Genomic DNA, 22,572 nt, shown 5'->3' with positions numbered 1-22,572 from the left:
CGACACGAAAAGGGTGGTTTCTTTTCCTCAGTTCTTTGGACGTGAATCTTCGAATTGGCACAGCGCTCTTTTCTCCTGTACTATTTATAGGTATATTGGGGAGATTTTTTTATTCATATAGGACGATGGGTCACAGTCTCAGGTTTTCATTCTTCTTCGGTCACCATGACCAAGAGTATGGGATTCTGTACAGGTTCTAGGAACTTCAGCTTGCTTTCCCATTATAACGTTATAGCTGTCGCTTTTGTTCCGGTGGTTCCTGGTATCTCAGGGCTTCAATTATTTGATAGGCTCCTCAAGCATCGCTCTGTATGTTTTGGTGGCTCGGCGAGTTTCCCTTTTCAAAGGCATGCCTTGGTCTTTGCTGGACTAGCTCATGGCAACCAAACATCCCGGGCTTTCGGGTTGGGGGGGTTCGGTGCCTTCCATGCTCAGCTCCAGGAGTCTGGTCTTAAGAGGCGACTCAGTACTTGTTCATTCTTCTACTCTGGAGCGTGGTCAGGCTACCGTTTCTGGAGCTTCAGACCATTCTTCCGGAATGACGCTGAAGGTCTTTTCAGTCAGTATTATGATAGGGGTATTTCTCTACAGCCTGGGCAGTAGGTGATATACTCAGTTGGCGGGTAAAGTTGTGGTTCTACTTCAATGGGTGGACCCTCATCTTCCTCTTCTGTTGGCAGATCATTTTCTGGGTCAGGAAAAGAGTTTGGATAGACTTTCTCTCCGCGAAATCTGAGCATGGCCCGTTTATTGTATGTTACAGTGTGTACGCTCTAGAAAGTGTAAATGTTAGTAATAGTGAAATCTTCTACATCTTGGATATTGAGAATTTTGGCTCAGGCGTTCCAGCTCTTTTTATGGAAGTGAGATCTGGAACTAGACCTCAAGGTCTCGTCTCAAAATTCTAAGCTTCCTAGCTTCTTCGGTGGGCACAGGGAGTGGGAGTCAGAGGGGGTAGCAGCGTGGCTTCTTTCTTGCCTCTGGTTTCTCTTTTTTCAGTGTTTTCCCCTGGCTGATGATGGCTTGGATTTGCCATCTCAAGCTCACTTTCAGGGCACAATATTCGTAGAATCTCTGGATTGGCTGCGCCATCCTTGCTATGCGGATCTGTTGAATCTTTCAACAGCCGGACTGTTGAGTTTCCTGGTATCTCCGGATTTGCTCACCTAGGGTCCGATCAACATGGATATTCGTACTACTTTGGTATTGCGACCTAGCTTTTGAAAAGTCATGGCTGATGTGTAAGGGTTCTGCGAAGCAGGTTGTTTCTTCTCTTATCCAGGCGATACAGACGTCTTCACCTGTGGCTTCTGCTTCCTTTTGGAGGTTTTTTTCCTTTATTGGGTACTTCTCAACATTTGCACCCTTCCAGAATTCTTTTTTGGCACAAGTGTATTGCCAAGGGCTTAGCGTTCAATTCCCTTCAGGTTCAAGTGGCATCCTTAGCTTGTTACAAGGGCTAGGTATATTGCTCTTTGCTTACTTCTCAGCTTCATGTAGTTCAGTTCCTAAAGAGAGTATGGTATATTCGTACACCTCTTAGAAAGCTCTGTCCGGAGTACAGGCTTAATGTACTTCTTTGCAGTTTACCGAAGGCTTCATTTCATCCTTGTCTTTTGAGACTCTAAAGGGCTGTGCCATTGAACACGGGGTTTCTTGTGGCCATGACTTCAGCTCGGCGGTTTTCTGAGTTGCAGGCCTTGTTTGGCGGGGATTCCTATTTCTGATTTACAAAATCTGGGGTGTCAGTTCGGACGGTACTACAATTTCTTTCTAAGGAGGTATCATCCTTTCTTTTATGACACTCTCACTTTTCCTTCTTTCTTCCTGTGAGGAGAAATGGGGAGACGTGCTTTTATTCACTGCAGTTTTAGAAAGTGCGTAGCGTTCTCCGCGAGCTAGGTTTCTAACGACTTTTGGTGGTTTAGATCACCTTTTTGTATTCTTCACGGGATGCCTCAAACTTATGGCGGCGTCCAAAGCCTCCATCGCTCGATGGGTCCAAGAGGCCATTATTTCTGCTTGCTTGATGGCAGGAAAGCGGTTGGCAAAAGAACTTCATGACTATTCCGCCAGAGCGATAGCTATTTCTTGGACTCAGTCCAGAGGTTTTTTCCTTGGAGGAGTTTTGTCTCGCGGCTACTTGGTCTTCTGAGAGTGCTTTATCTCAGCATTACCGGTTGGATGTGGGGGCGCATGCGGTGGATGCATTTAGTGCTTCAGTTGTTGCGAAGGCAGCGTTTGCTTCCCACCCAGATTGAGGATTGCTTTGCTACATTCCATTGGTCTCTGGATTCATCTGCTGCTGTTGCTAAGGAAGGAAAAATTATGTTCTTACCTGTTAATTTTCTTTCCTTTAGACGCAGCAGATGAATCCTTTCTGGATATTGTCTGTCTTTTTTTTTTTTTTCTTTTCCAACTTTCGAAGTTTGTTATTATTGATGGTTGTATTCTGTATTATCCCAGGACAAGCAGGCATGATATTCTCACATGTGGGTGACGTCATCTACGGAGCCCCGATGCGGAAGCATTTTCAAGCAAACTTGATTGAAGATTTAAGTTTGCTCTGCTGCTCCACGCATGCGTGCCTTCCTGCTCCACTAGGGGGTGCATCCCCTCGTGGTCTCCAGTTCAAAATTTTCCACTGAGCCTAGAAGTCGTGTTTTTTCAGGCTCTACCCCAACTGCCTTCTAGCACCGCGATTTTTTCTTGTTTTTCTCGATTTAGTCGCTGTGCGCAAATTTTTTCTTGTTTCAACTGTTCCTGCTTCGTTTTTCACCAACCCGGAGGCTTCCGGGACCCCGTGGCCGCGTGGCTATTCGAGCCGCGGCCAGTTTCGATTCTATGTCCCGGCCTTTGACCGGCTTTAAAAAGTGCTCCCGGTGCGAGCGGCTTCTTTCCATCACAGACCCGCATCGCCGGTGCATCGTCTGCCTGGGGGCTGCTCATCCAACCGACTCCTGCCCCCAGTGCACTACTTTCCAGAACCGGGCCCTCCGTCGAAGGAAAGCCCGCATGGCGGATCTTTTCGCCCCGGACCAACCCTCTTCCTCGGCCTCGAGGTCGGCCCCGGCCTCGGCCCCGGCCTTGACCTCGGCCCCGCATACCTCGGCATCGCCCCGAGACTCGAACCCAAAGTCCTCGGGACAACAGAAGACCTCGGCTCCGGGTAAGTCCCCTCTTCCCTCTTCAGGTTCTGTACCAGCAAAGAAACCAGCCTCGGGGACGCCGGCGATGCATGGCGGAAGTCCCATGCGTACAGCCCCGGCGAAGCCCTCCAAGCCTTCGGGCCGTGCCTCCACCACACGGGAATACTCTGATACGAGGTCGCCCCCGGTGGAGTGCACCGAGGCAGTGGACATGCCCTCGATGCTGTCCGTGCCCATTTTCCAGGACCTACTCCGAGCGATGATCTCGTCGGAGCTGTCCGCTGCAATGGCCCATTTGCAATCGGCCTCGACCTCGACCCCGCAGGTGCCAGACCAGCCTGAGCCTCGCGTCGAGCCACCTCGAAGAAAAGCGTGCAAGCTTCGCCGCATTCCATCCTCCTCAGACTCCTCACCAAGGCACCCGAGGTGCTCTCCCTCCACAGACCGCCGCGGTGCAAAACGTAGTGCTAAAACGACAGAAACCTCGAACCGCCGTACCTCCAAGAAGGCCCGGGGTTCCCCCACTCTACGAGGCCGTTCACCTACACCTCGTACGGGATCGCTAAGGGTGGCTGAGCTATCACTCTCCAACCCGCGCATCCTCCGAACTCCTCCTCGGACTTGGACCCCGACCCGAGGTTGCAGGTTATCACCGAGGGAGTCCGGGTCGAGGTAACCGATTCGACATCGATCGGTACCTCGAACCCCGACATCGTCTTCGAGGGGCTCCTCGAGACGGCGAAGATCTACGACCCCGGAACACTTTCACAGTACTTCCCCGGTCTCGGAACGTGGATCGGAGCAGGAACCTCAATACTCGAGGGAAGCCTCCCCATCCTTCTCCACCCGACGGAGGTCTCGTTCACCGACCCCGCACGGGGCCTCGGGAACATCTCGCCCATCCTTCACTCGCTTTGTCCAGGACATGGGCCACGCTTTAGACTTAGACCTCCAGTCCGACTCCAGATACTCTAAGGAATACCTAGCGGAGCTGGATATGCCATCACTGCCCAGAGAGTCCCTCCGCTTACCGCCTAACCCGGTACTCCAACAGGCCTTCTTCAGGAACCTGGAAACCCCCTACATGGTCACAGCCGTACCCTCCAAAATGGAGGCCAAGTACCGCACAGTACCCTACCCAGGATTCGAACAACCACAGCTCTCCCACCAGTCGCTGCTAGTAGAATCCTCCTTGAAAAAGGCCCACCCATCCCGAGTCTCAGCCGCGGTCCCCCCAGGCCGAGAAGGCCGAACCCTAGACAAGTTCGGCAGGAGACTATATCAGAATGCCATGATGGCCTCTAGGGTGAAAAGCTACACTTTCACCTTCACATCCTACCTCAAACACCTCATTGGACTATTGAGAGCCTTTGAGACTGACCTGCCGGCCTCCCGCCAAGGAGCGTTTGGCTTGCTTTTAGAGTCCCTCTCCAACCTGCGCCTCCATCTATTCCACGGCCTACGATGGCTTCGAACTCTCCTCCAGAGAGGCAGCCTTTGCTATCGCCATGCGCCGACTAGCCTGGCTGCGCCTGGTCGACATGGACCCCAACTTACAGGACCGGTTGGCTAACCTACCCTGCGTGGGAAAAGAACTGTTCGATGACACGATCGAGGCGGCCACCAAACGCCTCTCTGAACACGAATGCTCGTTTGCCTCCCTCGTCCGGCAAAAACCTAAACCGCCCGCGCCCAGGCCGGTCAGGGCCCCTCCACGCCGCTACCCACAAAAATCCACCCCTCCCTTCTCGCGGCCTCCACCCAGGCATCCGCAAGCCCACCATCGGGCCATGCCCAAGTCCCAGCCGCCGGCGACTTCCAAACCACTCCCGTCCTTTTGACGGGACCCGCGGAAGGGGGCGGGCCCCCTCCGCCATAGTCCCAGGCCTCCTTCCCATTGGAGGTCGCCTCAAAGCCTTTTACCCTCGTCGGATGCATGGGTCCTTGGCGTGATCTCATCAGGATACTCTCTCAACTTTCGGGCCATTCCTCCAGACAACCCCCCAAGGAATTGCCCTCCCAACCGGACGCAGCTACCCCTACTCCTCTCCGAGGCTTGAGACCTGCTTCGCCTCAGGGCAGTGGAGCAGGTTCCCCCCAACCAACGGGGGAAGGGCTTCTACTCCCGTTACTTCCTGGTACCGAAAAAAACGGGAGACCTACGCCCAATACTAGACTTGAGACGCCTCAACAAATTTCTAGTACGGGAAAAATTTCGGATGCTGTCCCTTCCGACCCTCTACCCCCTGATCGACGAGGGCGACTGGCTCTGCTCCCTCGATCTGAAGGAGGCGTACACACATGTCCCAGTACACCCCGCCCACCGCAAGTTCTTGCGTTTTCAGGTAGGGGACTGGCACCTACAATACCGAGTCCTCCCCTTCGGCCTAGCATCATCACCTCGGGTCTTCACCAAGTGCCTCGTGGTGGTCGCAGCAACCTTACGCTCCCAGGGCCTCCAGGTATTCCCCTACCTGGACAACTGGCTGATCAAAGCCCCGTCCAGGGAAGCGGTTATCTCAGCGACCCAACAGACTATTACCTACCTACAAAGTCTGGGGTTCGAAATAAACTTCCCAAAATCCCAACTACGCCCCTCGCAGTCCCTACAGTTCATCGGGGCAACGCTGGATACGGTTCGCCTCCGTTCCTTCCTCCCCCCTCCGCGCCTAGAGGCGTTAGTAAGTCTGAGTCGAAGGATCTCTCTGCTGACCTCGATATCAGCTCGACAGATGATGACTCTCCTGGGCCACATGGCCTCCACCGTCCATGTCACACCCTGTCCATGTCACACCCTTCGCCCGTCTCCATCTGAGAATCCCTCAATGGACCCTGGCCTCTCAATGGCGTCAAGACCGGGACCCGATCGATCGTCCCGTGACAGTGACTCCTTCCTTGCAACGATCGCTCCGCTGGTGGGCCGACTCTTCAAATCTTTCCAAAGGTTTACTCTTCCTCGCCCCTCATCACAGCAAGGTACTCACCACGGACTCGTCAGAGTACGCTTGGGGAGCCCACCTGGACGGCCTACGCACGCAGGGGATGTGGCCAGCGGAAGACTGCCGCTGTCACATCAACGTGCTAGAGCTCCGGGCAATCTATCTCGCAGCTGTAGCTTTTCAACATCTGCTCCACGACCGGGTGGTCCTCATCCGAACTGACAACCAGGTAGCAATGTACTATGTAAACAAACAAGGAGGAACAGGGTCTTGGTCCCTCTGTCGGGAAGCCCTGCGCCTCTGGAAATGTGCAATCTCCAACAACACCTTCCTTCGAGCGGTGTACATACAAGGAGAACAAAACTGTCTGGCGGACAGACTCAGCCGCCTCCTCCAGCCACACGAGTGGTCACTGCACTCTCAAACCTTACGACAGGTGTTCAAACAGTGGGGGACGCCTCAAATAGATCTGTTCGCATCCCCCCACAATCACAAACTGCCTCTCTTCTGCTCCCGGATATACTCCCCGGACCGGCTCGAGGCCGACGCCTTCCTCCTCGACTGGGAGGGAAGGTTCCTGTATGCGTTCCCGCCGTTTCCTCTGATCCTGCGGACGCTCGTCCACCTGAAAACAGTACAAGCCACCCTGATCCTAATTGCTCCTCGCTGGCCACGCCAGCCTTGGTTTTCCCTTCTACTTCAACTCAGTGTCAGAGATCCACTGCCTCTGCCTCTGCCTCGGTTTCCCTCTCTACTATCACAGGGTCAGGGTTCGCTGTTACATCCCAATCTTCAATCTCTTCATCTGAATGCTTGGTTTCTTTCCCCCTGACTTCTCTCTCCGTGTCTCAATCAGTCAAGGAGATATTGGAGGCCTCTAGAAAGACCTCAACGAGAACCTGCTACTCCCAAAAGTGGACCAGATTCTCAGCCTGGTGCTCCTCTCACAGCCAGGACCCGGTGTCGGTCCCCGTCCCCCTGGTCCTTGACTATTTACTTCAATTATCTCACTCCGGCCTAAAGACCAACTCCATTCGAGTACACCTCAGTGCGATTGCAGCCTTCCATCAGCCCCTGGATGGGAAAGCCCTCTCGCTCCACCCCCTAGTCTCTCGCTTCATGAAGGGTCTTCTGAATGTCCACCCTCCTCTCAAACCTCCTCCGGTGGTTTGGGACCTTAACGTGGTTCTGGCTCAACTAATGAAACCTCCCTTTGAGCCCCTAGACAAATGCCATCTAAAATTCCTCACTTGGAAGGTGATTTTCCTGCTTGCGCTCACTTCCGCTCGGCGGGTTAGTGAGCTACAAGCTCTAGTGGCGGACCCACCCTTCACGGTATTCCATCACGACAAGATGGTACTCCGCACTCATCCAAAGTTCATGCCCAAAGTAGTGTCTGATTTTCATCTCAATCAGTCCATTGTCTTACCTGTGTTTTTTCCCAAGCCCCACTCTCATGCCGGAGAGGTGGCGCTCCACACTCTTGACTGTAAGAAAGCATTGGCCTTCTACCTCCAATGTACTCAACCACACCGGAAAGTCCCACAATTGTTTTTGTCCTTCGACCCAAACCGGTTAGGTCACCCAGTCTCCAAGCGCACCTTGTCCAACTGGTTGACCGATTGCATCTCCTTCTGCTACGCTCAGGCTGGTCTCGCACTACATGGTCGAGTAACGGGACACAAGGTCCGAGCGATGGCAGCCTCCGTAGCGTTCCTCAGGTCCACACCCATTGAGGAAATCTGCAAGGCTGCCACGTGGTCTTCGGTTCATACTTCACCTCCCATTACTGTCTGGACTCACTGTCCAGGAGCGATGGCCGGTTCGGCCAATCGGTTTTGCGAAATCTATTTGCTTAAATTGCCAACTTCCCTCCATCCCTCTTCAGTTAGCTTGGAGGTCACCCACATGTGAGAATATAATGCCTGCTTGTCCTGGGATAAAGCACAGTTACTTACCGTAAAAAGTGTTATCCAGGGACAGCAGGCATATATTCTCACAACCCGCCCACCTCCCCGAGGTTGGCTTCTTTGCTAGTTAAGTGAACTGGAGACCACGAGGGGATGCGCCCCCTAGTGGAGCAGGAAGGCACGCATGCGTGGAGCAGCAGAGCAAACTTAAATCTTCAATCAAGTTTGCTTGAAAATGCTTCCGCATCGGGGCTCCGTAGATGACGTCACCCACATGTGAGAATATATGCCTGCTGTCCCTGGATAACACCTGTTACTGTAAGTAACTGTGCTTTATTGCCTTTTGAGATTTGTTATGGGAAAGAAGTTTTTTACATGTTATGACTATTGATGGTTACGGATGCTTGGGCAAGGAGCTATACTGGAGATACAGGAGGAGTGCCAGCCAATAGGACCACCTGTTAATCAGTTTCTCTATCTCCGCCTGCTGGTAGATGTGTGCTATCCCATTGGTCTCTGGATTCATCTGCTGCGTATAAAGGAAAGAAAATTAACAGGTAATTTCCTTTCCTTTAGACGCAGCAGATGACCATAATTTTTCCATCTTCCATGTCTGTCCTCCCCTTCCATTTCCCTTCACTCCCCCGGAGGCCTGGCATCTTTCCTTTTTTTCGTGTCCATATTCGCAGCTGCAGCAATGGACCCCACCATCCCCAGATACACCATCTGTCCTTTTCTCAACTACCCTTTCATCCAGCATCTCTCCCTCCTTCCCCACCACCCCAGGATCTACCATCTCTCCGTTTCTCTTCCCAACTACCCTCCTATCCAGTATCTCTATCCCCCTCCACACCATCTCTTGTATCCAACTTCTCTCTCTTTCTGTTCCTTCCCTCTCTCCCTCTCCTCTGTTTTATTTCTTCCCCACCCTACCATCCACTCAGTCCAGCATATGCATATCTGGACCTCTCTCCCGCTGGGTACTTCTACACTAGGGCTCGCTCCTGTTTGAAAGGCCTGTATGTTTTCCCCCCTTCTTCTTCCTGGTTTCACCTAAAGATTTGGCCCACTATTCCTACCCTCTCTCCATCCCGGATTCCTGGTCTCTTCTGGCCCGCCAGCGTGAACTGCTGCTGCTCTTCACTTGTGTCTGCCTTCACCTGGCCTCCTCTTCAAAGCAGCCTGCTGAGGATCACCGGGCGGCTGTAGTGAACCTCGCAGGCCGTTGTCTACCTCGGTAGCACATTCCCTCTGACACGATCCCGCCCCTCCTCTGATGTACGGGATCGAATCAGAGGGAACGTGCTACTGAGGTGGACAGTGGCCTGCGAGGTTCACTACAGCCGGTCAGCAAACCTCAGCAGGCTACTTTGAAGAGGAGGACAGGTGAAGGAAGATGCGAGTGAAGAGCGGTAGCGGTTCGTGCCGGCGGGCCAAATTTACTATAAAATTTAAAATGTCTGGCGGGCTAATTTTTAACACTCCTCGGGTCAGATTTGGCACGCGGCCCAGAGTTTGACATGTCTGTTCTACAAGCAACCTTCCCCCACACAGCCCATGCTTTCCCTGAATTAGAAACATAGAAACATGATGTCAGATAAAGGCCAAATGGCCCATCTAATCTGTCCATCCACAGTAACCATTATCTCAGGATCTCTCTGAGAGATCCCACGTGCCTATCAAATGAAAGAAACTCGACTCATGCACATTTATATTATGTAGGTATTTAAATGACTCTATCATATCTCCCGTCTTCTGCCTTTCCTCCAAAGTATACAGATTGAGATCTTTAAATCTGTCCCTATACGCCTTATCACAAAGACCACATACCATTTTAGTAGTCTTCCTCTGGACAGACTCCATCCTTTTTATATCTTTATGAAGGTGCGGCCTCCAGAATTGTACACAATATTCTAAATGAGGTCTCACCAGAGTCTTATACAGAGGCATCAATATCTCCTTTTTCCTACTGGCCATACCTCTCCCTATGCAACCTAGCATCCTTCTAGCTTTTGCCGTCATCTTTTCAACTTGTTTGGCCACCTTAAGATCATCACATACAATCACACCCAAGTCCCGCTCTTCCATCATGCACATAAGTTTTTCACCCCCTAAACTGTACCGTTCCCTCGGGTTTTTGCAGCCCAAATGCATGACCTTGCATTTCTTAACATTAAATTTTAGCTGCCTAATTTCAGACCATTCTTCAAATTTCGCCAGATCTTTCTTTATGTTATTCACACCATCTGGCGTGACCACTCTATTGCAGATTTTGGTATCATCCACAAAGAGGCAAATCTTACCCGACAACCGTTCAGCAATATCATTTATAAAAATGTTAAAAAGAACAGGCCCAAGAGCAGAACCTTGAGGCACACCACTGGTAACATCCCTTTCCTCAGAGCGATCTCCATTGATCAGTGTCCTCTATTGCCTTGCACTCAACCAGTTTCTGACCCAGTCCTTCACTTTGGGACCCATCCCAAGGGCACTCAGTTTATTTATTAGACATCTGTGTGGAACACTGTCAAAGGCTTTGCTAAAATCTAAATACACCACATCTAACGTACATCCTCTATCCAATTCTCTGGTCACCCAGTCAAAGAAATTGATCAGATATGTCTGACAAGACCTAGTTCTAGTGAATCCATGTTGCCTCCAGTCCTGTAATCCAGATTCCAGAAACTTGACCATTCTCTGTTTTAGAAGCATTTCTATTAATTTGCTTAATTTGCTTACCACAGAAGTCAGACTTACTGGCCTGTAATTCCCTACTTCTTCCTTACTTCCACTTTTGTGAAGTGGGACCACATCTGCCCTTCTCCAGTCCTCTGGTACCACTCCTGATTCTAGAGACTCATTGAAAAGGTCAGTCAGCAGAGCTACCTGAACTTCTCTAAGTTCCTTCATCACCCATCGCTTTGTCTACCCAAAGAGATTTGTAGGGTGGCTACATGGTCCATCCTCCATATTTTTATGAAATTTTACAGAGTGCAAATGGCAGCACATATGGACACCACTTTCGGGTCCACGATGCTGACAGCAGGCTTATCTATCCTGCCCTAGACTCCAGAGACGTTCCACTTGTCAAGACTCTTGTACCCTTTGCACAAGAAGGGAAGATAAGGTTCTAACCTTGATAATCTTCTTTTTGGTAGAAGGATACTGGAGTCTTGACAGCCTGCCCTGTCAGATTTCCATTTAACCTGCTTTCTGTCTCAAACATATATATCCAGAAGTTTGAATTTCTGCTTGTTGGAAGTATTAAGAGCGGTGTAACTTCTCAATTGTATAGTCATTGGATTGCCTTTGGAATCTCCATAAGTGTTAATGCTCGTTGCACTCAGGTAGGTGGTTTGTTAGTTCCACCTTGTTTTTTTTTCATTGTCTCACATTTGTGCCATGTTTGTACACTGTTTTATATTGAAGTTGATTTGATTCTCAACACTATTTAAAGAGCAGAACAGAATTGGCTATGTCAGAGAGAATCCCTGTACCCCTCTTATTTATTTCTCCTCTTATAGTGCTTTGGTACAAACTGAGGAGGAACAGGAGTGCAGCCCAGAGCAAGAGGTGGAGCTGAAGAAAATTTAACTCCTTCTACACAAACTCATGGGTAGGGATACATAACCCACTTGTCAAGACTCCTGTACCCTTCTACCAGAAAGAAAATTATTGAGGCAAGATCCTAATATTCCCTTTGTATAAAATGAGATGATACTGTTATCAAGAAAAAAACAGAGAAAATATTGGAGAAAGCTTATAATAGCAATCCAGCATGCAATGTTTAGAAATGGAAGAATGAAAGAAAACATTTGCATAGCTTGCAGCTCTAGTGAGAATGCTCCTGAATGAGCTGTGAATCATTTTGTCCTTTCTTCTAGCTGACATGTCCTTCATGTAGTGTTACATTTGCACCCAACTGTGATGTTGGCATGGAAGAAGGAGCTGTCCAGAATGGCTGTCAGGATGATCATAAGCACAACTCCAACAAGGTACAGAAATATATAGGTTTTTTTTCCGTTATATATGCCCCCTTCTCCTTGAATTGAGAAGTAACCTCATAGTTATTGCGTGGCCTGAGAACCAGAGGAACCCAGTTCAATTCCCACTGTAGTTCCTTGTGGCTGTGCAAGTCACCTAACACTTCATTGTTCCAGGTACAAAATAAGTACCTGTATATAATATGTAAACCACTTTGATTGTAACCACAGAAAGGTGGTATATCGAATCTTATCCATCCCCTTCCTCCAGACATAGAGTTATTGTAGTGACTTTACAGGGTCTGGGGCCATATGGCCTGACCCCTTATGGAACCTTATATCATCTAGACCAGGGGTGAGCAATATTTATACACAGAGGGACACATGAATGTCAGTACTATCCCTAGCAGGTTGCCCACAGAAAGTTTACAAATGCACCATAATATTTGCTTTTAACAAAACTCAGTGATCATTGAATGAATGCAAATTATTAACAGACTGGTTTGTTACCATATACTTCAATCTTTCCAAACAGTTGCTAACACTGTCAAATAAGTCTTGTCTCTTTGTTGCATCCTTCAGTGGTTCCATTGAGAACAAAACTCTGGTTAATGATATCTGTGCAAACTGTTTTCTGTGGTCTCATGGGCTGCATAAAATTCAACGGTGGGCTGCAGGTTGCCCACTCCTGACCTAGATATATCTACTGCACAATGACCTGATTGATATGTCAGGAGGGTATAATGATGTGTCTGGAGTGTATAATGATAAAACCTAACACTATGTATCTTCAGTTTTTTAATGGAAAAAATTACTATTTTCACTCTTTCAGATTTCTATTTTATGTGCCAAATACCTGTCTGTGGTATATTCATTTAGTTAAACTTAGTTATGCTCCAGTCAGTGATTTTTCCACTCTACTCAACACTGCTAAGTCCATTGTTGGAAAATAGTAAGTCCAGTTCAAGGCTCCATACGTCTATAATGTGGAAAAGCTAGAGAAACATCAAAGGAGAACACTAATATTCTATTATTGCTCCAAACTGACTTATAATAGAGTATCAGCATAAGCAAGGGAATGATGAATGATCTTAAGTACATTTGAATAGCAGATCCTGATCTTGGCACACTCTGATTTTATGTTACAGAAACTAGAGTTCCATAGAAATATATTGGGACTTTTTTTTTGGAGGAGGTAATGTATTTCTCTGCAAATACTGGTCCATTTTTGCCCATTTTTTACTAGTTTTCCTGGCACAGGCCAAAGGTCTATCAAGCCCAGTATCTTGTTTCCAAGTGGCCAACCCAGGTCCCAAGTACCTAGCTAGATACCAAATAGTAAAACAGATTTTATGCTGCTTATCCTAGGAATATGCAGTGGATTTCCCCAACCATCTTAATAATGGCCTATGGACTTCTCTTTTAGGAAATTTTCCAAACCTTTTTTAAACCCTCCTAAGCTAACTGATTTCACCACATTCTCTGGCAATGAATTCCAGAGTTTAATTACACATTGTTTGAAGAAATATTTTCTCCAGTTTGTTTTAAATTTACTACTTAGTACCTTCATCACATGCCTCCTAGTCCTAGTATTTTTGGAATGAATGAACAAGCGTTTCATATGTACCTTTTCCACTCCATTCAGTATTTTATAAACCTCTATCATTACATTACATTATATTAGGGATTTCTATTCCGTCATTACCTTGCGGTTCAAGATGGATTACAAATGGATTGTCAGGACATTAGAAGTATTTAGGGAGTAGTTTATACATTTCTTGCTAAGGATTACATCTGAATTGTCATGGTATTAGAAGTACATATGGAGTAGTTGCAGGTGATGCTTGGGACATTTCTGATTGAGTTAGTTTGGTTTTATGTGTTTTTTGAATAGAAGGGTTTTTATTTCTTTTTTGAAGGTTTTGTACTCTGTGGTCAAGGTCAATAGGTTGTAGAGTTGGAGGTCGAGTGTTGCAGCTCGAGTGGCTAAGAGGTTGTCGTACAGTTTTTTCTTTTGACATTTTTGGTTGGAGGGTGTGTGAATGGTGCGTGGATTCTCCTATGTCTGGTTGAGGTGGATTGAATTAGTCGATTGTTCCAATAGACTGGGCTGTCTTGATTTATTGCTTAAATAGTAGGCAGTAAAATTTGAAGTGTACACTCACTTGTATTATGAGCCAATGTGAGTCGTGGTATGCCTCTGTGATGTGGTCGAATTTCTTCAGTGAGTAGACCAGTCTTAGGGCTGTGTTTTGTATTGTTTGTAGTTGTTTTATCATGGTTGCTGTGCAGGGGAGATATAGTATGTTGCAGTAGTCTATGAGACCTAGGATTAGGGATTGCACCCCTGAGCAGTCTTTTCTCAAAGCTGAAGAGCCCTAGCCGCTTTAGCCTTTCCTAATAGGGAAGTCACCCCAAACCTTTTGTGGGTAAAAAAAGAAGATAGAAATTTGATAGGTAACTGAAAAGTAGGGGGAAAGGGGTGAGAAAGAGACAGGAAAGAGCCAAAAAGAATGATCAATATATCAGAGGCTGATGAAGTGAGGGAATAGACAAGAGAGAGGAGAAAAGACAAATGGGCAGTAGCCACTTGAAGAAGAATTAGCAGATGACAGAAAGCAACATGATGGGAAAAATAAAAGGGGAAATTCTATAAACGGCGCCTTAACTTAGGTGCCAGTAGGGACCTAAGTTAAGAGGGAAACGCTGTTTCATACGGTACTTAAATAAAATTTCAAAGCACAAACCGGCGCCTAAACAAATGGCACCAGAATTGTACCTCCGGAGGTGCCTACCAGGGTCTAATTCCACTGTAGATGTGGCTAATGCTGGAGGTGGCGTTAGACAAAATTCATGTCAAAGATAGGTTTTAGAAATCCCTGGCCTACATTCTCGGCAAAATTCTCTAAATAGCACTGTCGCGTGATTGACACACGCTCGGCAGCCGCTTTTAAGACTTCCACAGACAATGGTGTTTAGAAAATCTGGGCGTTAAGGGGAAATTCTATAAATGACACCTTAACGGTACAAAATAAAATCTCTGGAGGTGCTTACCAGTGCCTAATGCCACTGTAGGTATGGCTAATGCTGAAAGTAGTGTGAGGCACCGGTATGTGCCTCTGGAGGCGCAATTCATGTCAAAGGTAGGTGCCAGAAATATAGGCCTTGAAAACCCTGGCCTTCATTTCTGGCACCTGCATAGCCACCGCCACCAGCACCGTTTAGAGAATCTGGGCAAAAATGTCCAGACAACAAAGGTAGAAGAAAAGCATTTTATTTTTAATATTTTATAAATGGAATATGTTAGCTTTGGGAAATGTGCATTGCAAATGTCTTTATACTATATTCAGTAGAAAAGGAAATGCTTTTCCTTTTTATATGTCTCCAAATTTGCAGTACATGCAAAGCTTAAACTTCTTGGAGTTCCCAGTTTAATTTTTGTCTAAATATTTTTATTTCTAATTTGTGATCCCTTGTTCTGTATTTGGCGAGGGTGAGTTGATATGATATTAATGGCAGTGGGGAAATCCGAGGGGAGTCAAGAATGAGAGGGGATCGGGGCGGGCAGCCCTTATTTATTTTCTGATCTGGGCCCTAGCATGTCTGACACCTGTTCTGACCCTTGCTGTATAGCTGGTGGGGATCCCCAAGCATGGCTACACAAAATAAGATAGAGGCAGGCCAATAGAAACTATTCAAAGCCTAAAAAAGTCTGCCAGTGGTAAGTGCATATGTTCATTAGTGTGAGAAAGAGACTTCAAGAAGCCAATGCTATGACCTTCAAAGATTCATAATCTTAATAGCTTTAAATGGTTCCATTGTCATTCATTGCTTTCAAGAAAACCCTATTTTTGTATTTGATTTCAACACTGAATTTATACAAAACTGAAAAGATTTTTTACAGTCATTTTCATAAAATGACTAAATTGCACTTATCTTATTAGACTAAGCTGTATTTGACAACTGAAGTCCAGTCCAAAAAGACCCATTTCGCCCAAATTAAAGGGCTTCATCAGGGTAATAAAATACAAGCTAAAAATAAAAATTGTCCATTAGTAAAACAATAAAGAAATACAGATTTTTTTTCTTTATTTATAATTTTCATCAATTCAATACAAAGAACAGTAAGGAATGAATATAAAAAAACCCAGAAAAATAAATAACAAATTTGTTATTACATCATCATTCATCTAGCCCACATCAAGAGAGGACAAAACCTACTAGTACAATTTAAAGTACTGATTATGGTAAAGGAGGAAAATAAATTAAATTCCACAGTCTTAAAGAAAATATATAATTTCAATAATTCTCCAAGTCTTATTGAAGACACCAGCACATGCACACGGGAAAAACAAAAGAGCAGTCAACATTCCTCTAAAATCAGCTGTTGTACATGCACAAACCTCATGTTTTTGCGATAAAAATTAAATGTTATGTGATAAAAAAATTTGTTATGGCAAGAAAATTATTATAACAAGAGAATTCTTGACTAAAAAAGTTTTTCTAAAAAATGAGTTCCATTCAATCTTACTGTTCAGACCTAGTGGATCTATTGATTTTAATGTGAAAGTCCAACATGCTTCTTTCTGTCACAATCCCTCCAGTGTCAATATGAGAGGTGTTTTACCTCAACCCATGAACTTGGTCTTGCAGAAAACCACACACTTTTTTCTTAGCCAAGGAACACAGAAACTCCTACAGTTTTTATTTCTGTAAGCGAACTGTGCAGAAGTGTTTCTGATGTGCTCTAGATAAGGAGTCAGCAGCCTTCAAGTACCTTCAATACATATTCCCTTTCCTCATAATCTGTCTAAGGCAAAAGTCAAAGCTGGTGTCTTCGTTGGACCACAGATAAAGAAGATCCTGGCGTGCAAGGAATTTCCCAAGAAGCTAACTAGAAAGGAGAAGGTGGTTTGGAACAGATTTGTCGCAGTGGTTTGGGGCTTCCTGGGCAATCATAAATCTGAAAACTTTGTGGAGTTGGTTGAGAATCTGGTGAAGAATTACAGTAAAACGGGCTGTAGAATATCTCTCAATGTCCATGTCCTTGATGCTCATCTTGAGATATGCATGGAGAACATGGGAGCATACTCGGAGGAGCAAGGTAAGCACTTCCACTATGATATACTGGACTTCAAATGCTGCTCCAAGGACAATATATGGGAGACTACATCTGGGGACTGATTCATGAAAGTGATTTATAATATAATCGTAAATCTCAAAAAATTACTCACTTCTAAATCTTCTGTAGTCATCTTTGTATAACTTCACTATAAATACATGTTAATTGTGATTCATACATTACTATAAGAATGAAAAGATGAAAATTTGGCATTTTATGATTTAAATAGGTAAATTGGCAAAATTTGATTATCCTGGTTAGAATAGCAAAGTTTTATAGAAATAACATTTTCTATATTTATTAGGTAAGAGTAATTAGGAAATTACACTTAGAGGGGCATAATAAAAAAAAAGAATAAAAGAATCTAAGTCCCCTTTTGGCCTAAGGCCTTAAACGTTGAAAGTAGAAGCAGGGAAAATGTCCATTATCAAAAAAAAAACGTCCAAAAGGAGGGTTTAAAAAAAAATAATGGCCTGCCTCTACGTTCAGCTGTTTAAACACCCAGACCACCACTACGTCTACACTAACACCATATAATCAACCTAAAAAAAGCCTAACTCCCAAACGCCCAAAACATGAGCTTTTAGGCGAAGGAGGAGCCAGTCCTTCACCTAAAAGCTGGATTCTGTAACCAGTGTCTGTCAAAAACAACACCGGCTACAGAACCCCCCCCCCCCCCAACGATCTGGGCAGGAGGGAGCCCAAGCCCTCCTGTCCCGCGGCACTCCCGAACCCCTGACACGATCAGGGCAGGAGGGAGCCCATCCCTCCTGCCCCGCTGAAAACCCACCCGTCTGACATGATCAGGGCAGGAGGGAGCCCGAGCCCTCCTGCCCTGCCAAAACACCCTACCCCTCACTCCCACTAAAATATGGGCAGGAGGAATTCCAGGCCCTCCTGCCCTTGACCGCCCCCCTCCCGAACCCCCAATTGGCCCTACCTGAAAATTGTTGATCAGACAGACGGGTGCCAAGCCCGTCCATCCGACAGGCCAGCCATCCCCGGAATGGCTGGCCTTAAGGCCTGATTGGCCCAGGCGGCTCAAACTCCGCCCACAGGTAGGGCCTGAGGCGCCTGGGCCAACCAGAATAGGCCCAGTAGCCTTGGGCCCCTCCTGTAGGCGGGGCCTTAGGCACATGGGCCCAACCCGGCTTATGTGCCTAAGGACCTGCCCACTTGGTGACTAGAGGATTAAGAATACAAAATAATGATCAAAGAAAAGCGTAGCAAACTACTCCAAAAAATTAATTCTCCTACTTTAAATAGTCACGAACTCTTCAAAATAGGCAATTCTTTGTTTGATATTGAATCCCACAAGCGCTCAATACAGACTCCCCACCTCCAGCAGCGATCTTAGCTGACTTTTTCGCTACAAAAATCAACAAATTGAGATCGTTCCATACAAGTTCAAACATAGATTTACCTATCACGCTTACTACCTTAGACAAAGAAGGTACAGCTGTTGACATGATCTGGAACCACTTTGAAAACCCAGACTGGAGCCACTTCCTCAAGCTTTACTCAAAATATGTAAAATCCAATTGCCTATTGGACAACTATTATGTCCACCAACTATTATGAAAACAGCTCCTATCTCCTTCAAGGCCAAACTTTTTAACTGGGTCTCTACATGCATGAGTACCGGTAAATTCCCGGAAGATCTTGGGCATATCCTCGTGACTCCTATTATCAAAAACACAAAGGAGTCCGTTTCCTTGATGGCCAACTACAGACCCATTGCCAACATACCATTCTTTGTTAAACTAATGGAAGGTTTGGTTAACATCAACCTCACAAAATACCTAGATAAGTTCAATATCCTACATGACTCTCAATCCGGCTTCCGAACAAACTACAGCACTGAAACAGTTTTGGCCTCTTTGACTGACCATCTTTTCCATCTGTTTTCCCAGGGAAAAAGCGCACTGGTACTGCAGTTCTACTTGAGCAGTGCCTTCGACCTTGTCGACCATGACCACCTGCTTAGGTGCCTTGATTCCATCGGCATTTCCGGACAGGTACTAAATTGGTTCACGGGTTTCCTAAAAAAGCGTACTTACCAGGTCTACAGCAAAGGAACCTACTCTCAAGCTTGGTCCAAACCCTGCGGAGTGCCACAGGGCTCCCCACTCTCCCCCTCGCTCTTCAATATCTACATGGCATCACTGGGAAATATGTTATCTGATTTAAAACTGAAATCGTATGTATACGCGGATAACATAACAATTATTATTCCCATAACCTCACTGACCCAAGAGACAGTACAACTTATCTCATCCATCCTTACCAAGGTTGAACATTTGACTATGCACTCCAAACTAAAACTGAATCCCAAAAAAAACAAGATTTTCTTGGCAAGTCCCAATAATAAGATCGCGAACACCTCCTTGAGACTAAACGGATCAGATTACCCAATTAATCCCACAACCAAAATCCTTGGCATCACCCTGGACCGAAGCCTGACATTTAATATCACACTAATGCTCAAGTCAAAAAATGCTTTTTCACTCTATGGAAACTTCGTACTATTAAACAATACTTTGATTTCTTTTCCTTTCGACTGCTGGTTCAATCCCTGATCCTAAGTACCTTAGACTTCTGCAATATCATATACTTGGGATCTCTCAAAAAAAACATCAAACGACTGAGAGTCAACCAAAATGCTGCAGTCCATCTCATTTATGGCCTCAAGAAATCAGACCACGTAAGCCCATATTACAAAAACTATATTGGCTGCCTGTGGAAGCAAGGGTCATTTTTAAGTTTGCTTGCCTTTGCTTCAAAACCATGACAGGTTCATCCCCAACCTATCTGTCTCACCAATTTGAATTCCCAGGCACAACTAATACATGCAGTACCTATTTGTTCACTTTTCTATCCCTAAAGGGCTGCACCTATAAGAGATATCTCGACAGAACACTATCATTCCAAGCAGGCAAATGGAACAAATGGTTAACCAACTTCATCTCAAACGCACGTACCAAACGTTTAGAAAGTCAATAAATATCTACTTCTGACAAATTTCTCTGACCCCCACCTCAACCTGATGCACTTTCAATACACTTCCAGATAAAGCTGACTAAACGTAACATGCCAATGTAAATTCGTAAGTTCGCTGTCTGTATACAGTCTCTTCCCTTGTAAACCACTTAGAACTGTTTATGGTATGGCAGTATATAAAAATAAAGTTATTATTATTATTATTCATTAGGGATATCCTGAAAAAAACCGGCTGGCTGGAGGTCCCCCAGGACAGGTTTAAGAACCACTGAGGAATTTCATTAGAAGGATGGGGAAAGGGAATGAGGTTGTAGAAGTATAGAATTCCATGAACTATACAGCTCTGTTTTAAAACTTACTTTCTTTTGACAGTTCTGGTATTGAGAGACGTTATCGGGGATTGAACTGAGGGGGAATGGAGAGTAGCACTGTTCCAATTCCTCACAAAAATTAAAAATATCATTCCCCATTATATCCCAAAGGAGATAGAAATGGGTACTGGGCTACATGAGCAGCATCTGCAGCAGGAAGAGGTAAGAGGAGATCATTGACAAAGTTGGAAGGAAGGTGACAAGCGAAATATTGTCTCACAAACTCTGTATGTCTCTTGGTTTGGCTCCATGGCATCTCTCGTGTTTGTTAAATCCTTGATCCCCTCTTGCGTCTTGGTAAAACTCTGCAGCCATCTCCCAAATCTCAATTTGGCTCTCTGAGCTGGATGGTTCCTTGGCCACTGGAGCAATATCATGTAGGCAGCCCAAACATAGTGGCTTAGTATGAATGCATACACAAAAATCAACAATAATCGCATTGTTTATATGTTTTTGCAGGGTGTCACAATCATCCAGTCAAAAAATAAATAATAATGACAAGAACTCAAAAGCACAAAAAAGTGGAGAAAAACAGACCTCACATAGACCGCCAGGACTGTCAGTACCCTAAGCAGTCTGTATCATTACTGGTCTGTGGAAAAAACTCCATACACAGAAATACTATAAGTCTCTCATACATCCATGAAACTGTCTTTCACAAAATGTGCTTCTAAATAGTTGCGTGGAATGTTTCTATGAGCATGAATTTGTGAGAGTTAAGGTTTTTTCATCTTTCTCCTGATGAAGCACTGTTGGTGGTGCGAAACAGGAGAAGCTGGTCGCGGAGATTCTAAAGAAGGAAGTTAGCATTTTACCACAGACACAGCAACTTCAGCTAAATGTTATTTTCACGCTCTCTTTTTATTTTTGGGAATATATTGAACTCTAAACTAGACTTTTATACTCAACTGTAGCCTTTGTTACTGTGTATTTTTTTGCAGTGGAATCTTAATTATCATGTTTAGAAGCACATTTTTTGAAAGACAGTTTCATGGATGTATGAGAGACAGTATTTCTTTGTGTGGCGTTTTTTTCACAAACCAGTGATGATATAGACTGCTTAGGTTACTGGAAGTCTTGGCGATCTGTGTATGAGGTCTGTTTTTCTCCACTTTTTGTGCTTTTGAGTTCTTGTCATTATTTATTTTTTTGACTGGATGATTGTGACACCCTGTAAAAACATATAAATAGTGTGATTATTGTTGATTTATGTGTATTAATATATACAGCTGTTTTCCCCTTTATTGATTGATTTATTTCATTAGTATGAATGCATACATCTATGCCCTGGGCTTCTGGAATATGTTTTCTCACTCAACATGTAATCTCTGAGGTTTCAAACTGTGATTCTTGCTGGTCTTTCAGAGCTCAGGGTCAGCATGTGGCAAAGAATCTCATGTAGACTCTCTACAGGCAGAGAGAGGGTGGTCATTGGCCCAGAATCTGTGAATTTGTAGAGTGGAGCAGGACGAGAGCTATTATCCCTACCCCCAAATGTAAAACATCAAATTATGCCTGTGCAGAATGAAAAAAAAAAGTGTAAAGAGAGTGGTGGGGGAGGAGATAAGGAGGAATGAGGAAGAAAAAGAAATTAAGAGAAGTAGCTTTGCTGTGAGTTTTGAGTTCATCACCCTAATCACTTTCAAAAGTTGGCTTCTATGCCACAGAGTACTACCACCAGCCAGTACATAAACTTTTTTATGCACATATTGTATGCATTTTATATCTGTAAATGTATACTCTCACGTGCACGCGCACACACAATAATTCTGTGTTTTGCTTCCTTTTGAAATAGGCTCCAGTAGGACAAAATCTAAAGACTCAGAATGGGCTTCTGAATCCACCACGGGATGAGAAACTAACCAATAGCCAGACCTCTCTGTATGAAATGCTGCAAGAGAAAGGACGATGGTGTGGTGTCAGCATGGATCAATCTGCACTCCTTCCTCTGCGCTTCAAGAACATTCGTGAGAAGACAGACGCACATTTTGTTGATGTGATTAAAGAAGACAGGTAAAGCAGAATCTTTAACTGAGCTGTGAAAGGCATCATAGGACTAACCTGACCCTCCTAGTACTGCTGCATGTATAAATCGTTT

The 22,572-nt window shown here is 45.5% G+C and overlaps 1 protein-coding gene across 4 annotated transcripts in view; it reads left to right on the top strand.

Moving 5' to 3' along the window:
* Window positions 1-22,572, top strand: part of ADCY9 (adenylate cyclase 9) — a 256,639-nt gene that overhangs the window by 123,338 nt on the left and 110,729 nt on the right. For 2 of the 4 annotated variants that reach the window (XM_033964016.1, XM_033964019.1), the window contains exons 3-6: window positions 11,883-11,993; window positions 19,017-19,121; window positions 20,586-20,636; window positions 22,270-22,487. In XM_033964016.1, the coding sequence (XP_033819907.1) occupies window positions 11,883-11,993; window positions 19,017-19,121; window positions 20,586-20,636; window positions 22,270-22,487 (485 nt within the window). The remainder of the gene's footprint in view (window positions 1-11,882; window positions 11,994-19,016; window positions 19,122-20,585; window positions 20,637-22,269; window positions 22,488-22,572) is intronic. The other 2 variants (XM_033964017.1, XM_033964018.1) reach the window with 2 other exon arrangements.

Source organism: Geotrypetes seraphini, chromosome 11, assembly GCF_902459505.1.
Source record: "Geotrypetes seraphini chromosome 11, aGeoSer1.1, whole genome shotgun sequence".
NCBI classification, from domain to species: domain Eukaryota; kingdom Metazoa; phylum Chordata; class Amphibia; order Gymnophiona; family Dermophiidae; genus Geotrypetes; species Geotrypetes seraphini.
This window is presented reverse-complemented; position numbering and strand designations above follow the sequence as displayed.